At 35.8% G+C, this 11,499-nt stretch overlaps 1 protein-coding gene across 1 annotated transcript; it reads right to left on the reverse strand.

The window, feature by feature from the left end:
- Positions 1-2,481: 2,481 nt before the first annotated feature.
- LOC116128389 (protein SUPPRESSOR OF FRI 4) lies at positions 2,482-7,306 on the reverse strand. Its single transcript, XM_031414098.1, has 7 exons — positions 6,964-7,306; positions 5,963-6,063; positions 5,000-5,123; positions 4,061-4,476; positions 3,678-3,832; positions 3,532-3,585; positions 2,482-2,810 (listed from the first exon to the last, which is right to left on the reverse strand). The coding sequence occupies exons 1-7, from the start codon at positions 7,155-7,157 to the stop codon at positions 2,739-2,741; spliced, it is 1,116 nt and encodes a 371-aa protein (XP_031269958.1). The 5' UTR covers positions 7,158-7,306; the 3' UTR covers positions 2,482-2,738.
- Between the last annotated feature and the right edge of the window lie 4,193 nt (positions 7,307-11,499).

An 11,499-nucleotide genomic window follows, 5' to 3' on the forward strand; every position in this document is an offset into this window, starting at 1 on the left:
AGGAGCTGTGAGGAAATGTATCAAATTGTGTTCCTGGTGGTATAAGACCTATGAGAAGGTTGTGGGAGACATTGAAAAAGGAAAGCGCTGCAAGGCTTGCTAAGTTTCGAGTAATTGTTCCGGCCAAACGACTTACGCATACCCAAGGTTTGTCAAAACGACAAGTTGGTATCCAAAAGGTTTTGAAACGATAAATAGATACCTTCCGTCATGTTTTGTTAGTGATTTTCGTTTGATAATAGTGAAAAGACTAAAATGCCCTTGAAAGTTTAATATTTTAGTTTTTTATAAATTTATAAAAAACCCCCTATGTTTGCTAATTTGACTAAATACCCCAATATATAAATTTTTTATAAAATAACAAAAACACCCCCGCCACCGCCATCGCCACCGCAGTGCCAGATTCCGGCCACCACTACCGGAATCTAGCCGAAAAATTGCGTTACGACGCAGACCCATTAGATCTATGTCATAACGCGTAGATTTGGCATTTTCCGGCAAGATCCGTGGCTGATCTGGCCAGAAAAGGCCAGATCTGGCCGTCGAGGTCGGAATCTTGCCAGAAAATTGTTTTATGACACAGACCCATCGGATCTGTGTCGTAACACGTCTATCTGGCATTTTCTGGCCAGATCTGTGGAGGATCTAGCCAGAAAAGGCCAGATCTGGTCGTCAAGGCCGAAAAAGGCCAGACGTAGATCTGGCCTTTTCTGGCTAGATCCTCCACAGCCGAAAAAGGTCAGATGTAGATCTAGCCTTTTCCGGTCAGATCCGTGGCGAATCTGACCGGAAAAGGCCAGATCGACGCGTTACGACACAGATCCGACGAGTCTGTGTCGTAACACAATTTTCGGGCCAGATTCCGGCAGTGGTGTGGAATCTGGACTGCGATAGGGGTGGCGGTGGCGGGGTGTTTTTGTTATTTTATAAAATTTTTATATATTGGGGTATTTAGTCAAATTAACAAACGTAGGGGTTTTTTTAGAAATTTATAAAAAACTAAAATATTAAACTTTCAAGGGCATTTTAGTCTTTTCACTATCATCAAACAAAAATCACTAACAGAACATGACGGCAGGTACCTATTTGTCGTTTTAAAACCTTTTGGATACCAACTTGTCATTTCGAAAAAACTTGGGTATGTATAAGTCGTTCTCCGTAATTGTTCCCGAGAACCTGTTGTTAGAGAGGTCTAATGATTCCAATGCTGTCAGGTTGGCAAAAGATTAAGGGATGCGACCAAAGAAATATTTTGATGGAAACTGTCCTGTAAATCGATTGTGAGAGACGTCAATGATGGGTAATCTAGGAAACTCAAAATTTGTTTCAGGTTCCCTGATTACACCATAAAATCTGTTGGATTGCAAAATGAGAACCTTTAAATTTGTAAGAGTTCTTAACCAAGAGGAAAAGGTATCAGTGAGTTGGTTATCTCCAGCATTCTCGTAAAATGATCTCGGAATTCATGTTGATTCCCAATACCAACATTGTTAGTTTAAAAGTGAAATTGCCCAAACATTGTGGAAGCACACCACTCAACTTATTGGAAGCCACATCAAGAGCTCGAAGATGCCTGTCACGTTGTCGTTTGAAACTAGGTGGTGAAAAATAGCGACGGATGGAACTGGGAGTGAACCTTGTAAATTATTGTACCTAAGGTTTTGGTACATAGAAGAGCAACAGATTGTTAGTGAAATGTGAGAAAGGTTCAAGGATCTCAATGTATATATGTCCACATTTTATGATCATCCTGGTGACATTTTACACACACCTCAACTATTCCCCAGACATTGGAATTATCAATCAGATAAAAACTCTAATGATCACTCCTATTAGTAACCGTAGAGACTCGAATTCAAGAGAAACAATAAACCTTCAAGTTCTACAAGAATTTTTGTCTAAATCCACGGTGCCACTCAAGTTATTTGAATCGCTGTTTATTTTCCAGTTACCCAATATTTTCACCGATTTCTAGTCCTTCAAGTTCTACAAGAATTGAGATACTTTTATAAGGCAAGTTGCAAATATTGATGATAAATTAACAATGGCCATAATGGAAACCATGGATGAACAGAGGGTGATGAGATTGTCGGCCTTTTGTTGGCACGCGTGGCGATGAAAAACCGACGACTTTGATCGGCGTTGACTAATTTAAATATTTTTAAGATTTAAATTTTTTATATTTAATTATATATAAGAAGATTATTGTTATTAACCATGATTTATAAATTAGCAAATGGACAAATGGGTTGCCTGCGAGTGTACTTTACCCAAAAACAAAAAAAAATACTTATACGGAATCCTTTTTTCCTGTTAGTCATTTAGAAAGAGTTTTTAACCACCAAACAAGCCCTTTCACGGCAATCCCTGTATTTATTATTTTTAATAATTTGTGAATTCTTCTAAAATTAGAACCAAAATTATATCATAACAGGTTTATGAATTCATAAACAAATAAATTAAAGAAGAAAAAGATGTAACTCTTGAGAACATGATTAACAACCAATGGCTCTTTTTATCTATCTTTCTTGCAATAACAACAATAATAGTAATAATAATAATAACAAAAAATACAACACATCTAAATTCTGCGCTTTTGTAAGACCCCGATAAAGAATGAATGACGACTAAAATCTATCGACGCTCCTCTTCTTCGAAATTTCTATTCCATTATACACAGAAGCTTATCTATTCATCCACCGATCCAACAAGGGTTCATAGCCTCACGTCCAGTTGCTCTAAAACGCCATTCTGCCAGCAAGCCTGCTTTCCGATATCCTTCTGTCTATTGCTGCATCGATTGAGCTCATCTGAAACGCAAACACACATAACATGATCAGAGAGGAACTGTGGCCCAATTGATAGGAATGACCAGATATCTTAAAGCTTGGTCCTATGCAAGAGATACCAAACTCTGCGAAAGAAGCTGACCTGGGCCAAGTCTGAATTCACTGTTCGATCATATAAATAAATTGTAACGATGCTACAAATGGAAATTTCTGTGGGATGTGATCTTGTTCGACCCAAACCCCCCAAACGTTTTGGGAATCAAGCATAGGGAGAATGAATTAAAACAGAATTAATCCAAATTTTAAGAGGGCAAGTACATAAGCTATTTTTCTTATAATTAAGTAGAGTGTTAGAACGAAGAATCCTCAATTCATTTCCAGCAAGCTTTGTGAAAATTATAACTACTAAGTACCAGCAAAAATAATGCAAATACCTACTTGAATCTTTTGACGCCCACAACAGTTGGAGGCATTGCGTGCAAACCGGAGCATGGCAGTTTAAAATAAACAACATGCCCATTATCCAATAGTTGGAGCAAAAAAGAATTGACTAAAGGTTCATATTTCTTTGCAAAATGTGTTTATTTTTGTAAGGAAGAAAACATAAAAACTGGAATTCATATAGGAAATACCTCTCTAAATAGGTAACAATGCGTAATCTGAAAGCACGAAACATAAAGCCTATCCATCTGGTTAGATGTACAAACCAACTCCATAGATTAAAAAGGTAGTTATCACTTACCTGGCTAGTTTCATCATGCACCTGATACTTTGCTAAGGACATTCTTCTCTCCTCCTGTATACATTTCAAATTATAACCAGGATTAACAAGTCTGCAATAACATTAGAAACAGCCATATAAAAATGTGCATCTTCAGAACAACTAACCATGGACATTGCCTCATCATCCCAAACAAGATAGACCTCATTAACGGCTGGCTGAGTAGGAGGACCTTTATTTGCTATTACAGGGGGTGGTCCAATTGAAGGACCACCAGTGTTGGGGCCGGAGGCATAAGAATGTGAATTGGATAATGTCCCACCTGCAAAGATGACAAAATGTACAAATAATATCAGATAAAATCAACTAAATTACTTTATGATGGGACAGATGCTGTGCTTTTTGGAAACAGCATTGCAATTGCAAGGATAAAAAACATCGAAAAAGTTGATATTTAGAATGGATTTGATAACAACAATCCTAAATTTAAGACAGTAAAACAGTCCTATTAAGCTACTGTTGAAATACTAGTTGTTGTAGAGACAATTACCTTGCATGCTTGGGACATGATAGCTGCTGGTCATAGTTGAGTTGGCACCTGAATGCGCATCAATTGAGCCTTTAATTTCTGCTGAAGAGCTAACTGGAACAGTAGTTGATGGAATGGGAGCAGAAAATGGTGAACTTTGAGTAGGTGTATTGTTATTAACAACAGGGAACAAGGGTTGAGATACGGCAACAGGTTGCGTGGACAAGGGCATTCCAGGAGGAATTACTTGTGATGGCTGAAGTGCAGAAGTACTTGATGGTAGAGGAGGCCTTACATTTTGCACAGGAAACAAAGGCTGTTGGCCATAACCTGCTGGAGCAGGAGGCATTGAAACAGCCGGATGCTGTGGATACCAAGGCTGTGGGCGAGGAGGCACTGGCCAACCAGCAGGAGGCACTGGTACTGCAGAACTGTAGCTGTAGCCCAACAAGCAAGAAAAATGATACATTAATCATTATTTCTGTAACACACAGAATGAGCAAGTGAAACATTCCTGTTTTTCCTAGGAGCTCAAACAAGGAAAAAGAAAATATAGATCCTGCAGTGGCAGATAATTGCAAAAAGCTGTCTCAAATTTCTTTGAATCAAAATATTTACACCAAATTTAGTTGGCTGTTTCCAGCTAAAATCCCCCTCTCCCAAAAAAACAAAAAAAAAGGTATATATTCATCTCCTTCACATATACATACACACACACACACACACTCGGTCCTTGGACCATAACCTGGAGGGCTAAACACTGTGTAATGACCTTCACACGCAAAGGAGACACATGCACCAATACTTATTCTAGGGAAAATATATCCTTTAAAGAACCCTTTTTTTTTTTTACAAAAAAAAAAAAATTGCATTTGAGACACTTACATCACCTTAAGCTGTTTGTGTTTGAGCAAGAATATAGAAAAAGGAAAAAGTATACATATGTAACAGAAAACATACATTGGCCGCATCGCCCCTAAAGTTGATTGAGGAGGATAGCCGACACCCAATTGTCCAGGCACCATTCCAGCTAGCTGAGTGTAAGGAGTGTCGACTTTGGCGACTTTGGATGGAGCCTCTTCTTCTGCAGGAAAACTAATATTTGTTAGAAAGAGAAGCTTTGTTTAACAAATAACTTTCACATGCAGCATCTCCAAACTTTACTACAGCAGAATTTTACCCAGCACCACTCTGAGAAGACACTTAAAACACCAGAGCAAGTACTTCTCTATCACTTTTATCATAAACTAGAATCAAATCAATATATATTTTATTTTGCAAGGAAATGGGGGAAAAGTATATATATTAAAGTTGAGATATAGAAGATGAGGAATACTCTAAAAGACAGCTTGTTTAGTTTGTAGTTTCAAAAATGTTTTAATATAAATAGAGCGGACAGGAGGAATATAAATAAACTATGCAAAAAATTAACTAACAACTAAAAAAAAAAGGCATTGAGAGCATGTGTATGTTTGAGAGAGAGAGAGAAGAAATAAATAAATAAAGAAATAAAGAAACAAAAGCAGTAAATTCGGATGAGTCACAAGAAAAACCAAGCACCATGGATGATCTAGTGGTCAAACAACTTATAAAAACTTTTTCCTTCCTGCTAACTTCTAAACTACAACAAGACCATAACAATAGTTGAACAACAAATACAATAATACAGGCCAGCACAATCTATTATGTCTTCTTACAGGAAAGATGTTACACCAGACTTACAGAGTGCTCAAGAGTTCAAAACAAAACCTAATGAATAACAATATTCATTGGTCAAGTGCTTCAATTCAAAATTCCTAGCATAATAGAACATCTCCAAAAGCAAAAGAAAGAAATAAGATAATTTTTTCAGACAAATCAAATCATAATGACACAAAAACAATTCAGAAAACTTAACAAATAACACATTTACAGGTTCTTCACCTTCTTCTCCATAGTGAGCAGCTAATACGTCCGGTGGAATTCCTTGCATTCCATATATTTCAATATCAGTTGACTCTCTTCCAGCTTTCGCATTGGGAACTCTGTTACAGTAATTATCATTTCCAAGACAATCATAAGAATTCAAACATATCTTATATAGAAACAGCATAAAAGCTCTAAGAACAAAAAAATTAAAACAACTGATATCTTCTTTTCATTTCAGGGACCAACCAGACAAGTTTCAAATTCACTTATTTCTCTCTAATCAATAAAAAAAAAAAAAAAATTAAAAAAAAAAAAAATCAACCCAAAAATTCTATAGAATAAAAATTAATGCATAATTTTCATTCAATACAGGTAGAATTCAATCATGGTTTCAATACAGGTACCCTTTATTACTAATCTCCTTCCTACAAATTATATGAAACTTAAGAGCATCTGAAAAATTTTAAAGGCCATCTGTATCCTTATCCATAATGTCAATAGAACTTTTAACAATTTTGAAACCAGTGAAGTGAAGTTAAGTTTGCTTGTACCTCAGCAAGCCGAGCAATTTCCCACAAATACAGTAAACCTTCCAGTAGATTTCTATAAAGTTTTACAAGCCCATATTTCATCAAGTCAAGCCGTTCCCATAAATTTCACAAAACTTCAAATTAGATTTCAAGAGAACATTAGCAAAACAGAATAAACACATACAAATTTCACTTTTTTGAAAAGCTTTCACAAATTACGAAACCAGTGAAATCAATTTTTCTAGTATTTCAGCAAGCCAGCCAATGCCTAAAAATTTCACGAAGATTTCATCAAAATCTTAAATAAATTTCAAAACCAGTTAAGTTTACCTCAATTTTCGCAATCATTCCGTACAAATTCCAGCAAAAAATATATAGATTTTAAACCGTGCTTCTATTAAAACCAAACACTAGAGCCAGGCAAATAAAATTAAACTAAAAAATAATTAGATTGAAAAAAAAAAAAAAAGGAGAGAGAAAGATTACTTGGTGACGGACTCTTTGTGGACCTGGAGGACGTGAATGGCCATGCCACCGGCGGTAGAGAGCTTCTTGTGGCAGACGTGGCACTTGAAGTGCTTAGCCTTCTGGTGCTGAACTAGAATCTTCTCGTCGTCGAATTCTCGGTCGCAGTAATAGCACCACACCTTCGACGCTACTCTCTTCTTCTTCTTCCCCATTCTCGTTATTATTATTATTCTTTCCCCAAAAAATCCAAATCGAAATCGAATCGAATCTGAGTGATCTCAGATTCTAGGGTTTCTCAGCTCTGAGCTTTGCTGCGTCGCTGGGGTTTGTGTGATCTAATGAATGAACGAGATTTTGTTTTAATTTGTTCTCTCCTACTGAATGTCGAATGAGAACGGGAATAGGAGTTGTCACTCGTGTCTGAGTGTCTCACGTGTACCGATTGCCACGTCGGATGCTAAAGGGTCCCATATTATTGAAGGGTAAAATTCCTTGGCTCCCCTGAATTTTGTCACGTTTCCCAATGTCGGGAAAATAACAATTTTGTACCTTAGGTTTGACTAAGTTACTTTAGTCTTGTAGAACCTTTTAGTAACACTTTGATCCATGTCAGTTACATTTTGGTCCTTGTCATTAGTAGCGGGCTAAAACATTACTAAAAATTTCTACAAGTGTACTTAAGGCATTAAAACCATCTATCTTGGTGATGGTAATTATTAATTAAATAAAAAAAATTAATATAGATATATAATGATAGTTGGTAGAGCCGTTGGCACGACACGACATGAAAAAAAGTACTGCACGGCCTGACACGAAAATGGTCGTGCTGTGGGTCTTTAAAAAAAGCCTGTGGGCTGGCACGGCAACACACGGAAAAAAATAAAATTAAAAATTAAAAATTAATAAAATTAATAGTTATTTTTTAAAAGTGCTATTGAAGCCATTATGTGTATGAAAGATTGGGTGGCGGCAGATTTCAAGCTTCAAAATCGTGTTGTTAAAGATATATTTGAAAATTTTAAGAATTAATTTAAAAATAAATGAAAATGAAGATGTATAATAATTCTTAATCTTAATTTCTAAGTTTGTATTTGTAATTTATAATTATAACTTATAAGTAATAAAAAATGTTGAAATTCAATTAATATTTCTATGTCTCATTATTTTATTATATTTCTTAGTGATTATATATTTTTAATTAATATAAATACAAAATATCACTAAACATAACATATAAAATATTTTAAAAATAATTATTAATAGTAAATCAAAATTACCATTATTTATAAATATTAAAATTAAATATTTTTACAAAGCACGTGGGCCGGCCCATGGCACGATATTAATGGGCCGTGCCGTAGGCCTTCAAATTTTGTGGGCCGGCACGACACGAGAGGGCACAAAACTGTGCATGCCTTGGTACGGTAAGACGTACGGCACGATAGGCCTTGAATTTTTAGGCCCGACATGGCCCACCGCCACCTCTAATAGTTGGTATTGTTTCATTGGATGGTCTCATTTTTACAGCAAGACGTGATGGTAATATTAGCCACTAAAGCCTACTACTTGTCATGAGGGGAAAAAAAACTTCATTGTAACCCACGAACATAAAAATAATCATCCAATAACAGGTTAGCGTACAATTTTGTACATCCTCCCATTTAAGACCAGTTATTCGAGAAAATAACAATTTTGTCAGTTTGAACCAGGTGAATTTGAGTTTAGTAGATTTTTTAGTAATGTTTTGATCTTTGTTTGTGAGTTGAAAAATCTCATGAATCAAAACGTTACTAAAAACATCTACTAAACTCAAGTGTAATTATCCTTAACATATTCACATCTTATAATTTGACAATTATATGTACATCCTCGCATTTAAGACCCTCTCATTGCTTGTGAATGGAAGAGGGATTATGTACAATATTGGGACAAAAAAAAAAAAAAAATTGTACTTCAAAAATCATATAAAGCTAGCAAGCAAACTTATACACACCTTCACTAATTCTCAGAAGAAGCTATCCCACAGCGACCCACCATCATGGCCGCTCAGGTAAATCATGGGCAATGCCTAGCTAGGTATTGAACATGGGACTGTAGATTCTATGCATTTACAGCCCCCTTGGATCACCCTTACCACTGGGCTAGCCATGGGTGGGTAACAACACAATTTGATTTCTCTTATTTGCTAATCCATAATGCTCCGGACATAAGTTTACATGAAATTTTGCACCAAACGAGTGTCACTAAGTAAACACAACCACGTAGCATATTAACAAATATTTTGCGAATGAAAAGTTGTCCATCAAATATGGACGGGCGTCTAAGTTATTGGATGGACATTCATTTAAATGAACTTCCATCCATGCGAAAATAACAATGGACGGACATCCATCAGAATGGATGCACGTCCATAGTTTAAATTAAAAAAAAATTAAAACAAAAATAATGGACGTCAGTCATAATAATGGACGGGGTCCCTATAAAAAAAAAATTAAATAGTTTCTTACCATTGCACTCTAAGTATGCAATATTGGTGAAATTATGGCTGATGAATCTTGGCAGTAAAAACTGATGCCCCTGTAAGTGCGATACAAAATCAAATTAAATCCTAAAAATTGGGTTGTTGTCTCGAGATTGCTAATTAGTTTTCTTCTTTGAGGAAGCCATTCTTGCTGCTGAAGTTTGGAAAATTTAAGGTGGAAAATAATATAATATCTGACATTTTTAAACTATTAATAGGGACGCCCATCATATATATGGACGGGTGTCCATTATTTTTGTTTGATTTCACGTCATCTACTTCTCAAGTTTTAGCCAGTGAAGCTTCATCATCAGTAGGCAACCATTTTGATGCCGTCCACCACGCCCTTGATTTTCTTGGGGTAGGAGCCACATGAAGTTAAGAAAGAATAAAAAGCAAAAAAGGTTCGTTTCAAGGAATTAGCAAAAGAAGACCTTAATATTGATGCACTTCATGATAAGTGATAAACAATAGAGGTAAACGAGAAATGATTTGTTTTAGTTGGTGATAGTACATCAGTGTTTTTTTTTTTTTTTTTTTTTTTTTTTTCTTCTAATAAGGACATTCGTTCTATATTATGGAGGACGTTATTATTTTTTTTAAAAAAATTTTAATTTAACCTAGAGGGTGTCTATTCTATGTGACACGTCCATTATTATTTTCGCATGAACGAGAACACATTTAAAATGAACAGCCGTCCAATAATTATGGACGTTCCATATTTGATGGACGAGACGTTCATTTATAGAAAATTTGTTAATATGCTACGTGATTACATCTACTTAGGTGACACATCGTTCGGTGTAAAAATTTCAGTGTAAAACTTCGGTGTCGGTACATTATTGTTTGCCATTATACTTAGCAAATTGTTGGCGTTTTTGTTACAATTCCATGCTCATGCCAACCTACACCCAACCCTTTCACAAAGAACATCCATGGTTGCAACTCTTCCTTTAACAATCTAATTAGCAACAACATTTGGATTTTCTCTTATAATAATCTCTGCTGTATCTGCTCCATTTGTTCCCACCAACTCCGGCCATCAGGTCTTCCCTGTCTCTGAAGTTAACAACCATATATTCTGTTTCTATAGACTCTCTAGTTTTATTTTATTACTAACAATAAGCAATATTATAAACATAAAATTGTACTTACCGTGACAAAACAATTCTACTCCAGACATGGATATCTTTTGTTTGAGAATTTTTTTTGCATGCAAATACAATGGCTTGAGTGTTCTACAATGGCACAGTTGTTGAAGAGCTTTGGCTTTTTGCACTGAAACGAGAACTACGTTGTGCCTATTCCATTTTCGCATGCTTGGTGCTTTACTCTCGACTTTCTCTTATATTCAGGAAGTTGCTCCTTAATGGCCGCTGATAATGCAGAAAGTTAGCAGTTACTTTGCTAAGTGTGCCATGCAAGTGGTACTCTTTACTATTTTACATTGTTCATGTACTGAAACCATTCAAAAGAAAGATAATCTCTCAGAAGTATTTCTTTCTAGTCTCACTATTTCAGGTAAGTTTTTCTCGAAAGTCTGCAGTTACTTTGATAAGTGTCATGCCAGTGATTCTTCTTTTCGAGAAAGACTTACCCGGAACAGTCTCACTGCTTCACATTGTAGACGTGTTGGACCCGTTCAAAAGAAAGACGGTCTCTTAGAATTATCTCTCTTTAGTCTCACTATTTTAGGTAAGGTTTTCTCGAAGGTCTGTAGTTACTTTGATAAGTGTCATACAATTGGTACTCTTCTTTTCCAGAAAAAACTTGCAGAAAGTTCATAAACTTGTTGTACATTTCTATTAAACTATTTCTAGATATGGGATTTCTGATTTCTACACTATCTGTTTCTGACTCTACAACTGTGGCTAACAATGTCTGGGATGTGGAGGAGATTTTGTGAAGAGGCTCGATGGCGTAAAGAGTTGACTCCACCATGTGTAGGGGGTGAAATTTTTTAGATATTTTGATGATAGACGAAATAAGTGAGGACTAAATTTAAATTTTTTAGATATTTTGATGAACAGTGA

Source organism: Pistacia vera, unplaced genomic scaffold (assembly GCF_008641045.1).
Source record: "Pistacia vera cultivar Batoury unplaced genomic scaffold, PisVer_v2 Contig2, whole genome shotgun sequence".
In the NCBI taxonomy this organism is placed as follows: Eukaryota; Viridiplantae; Streptophyta; class Magnoliopsida; order Sapindales; family Anacardiaceae; genus Pistacia; species Pistacia vera.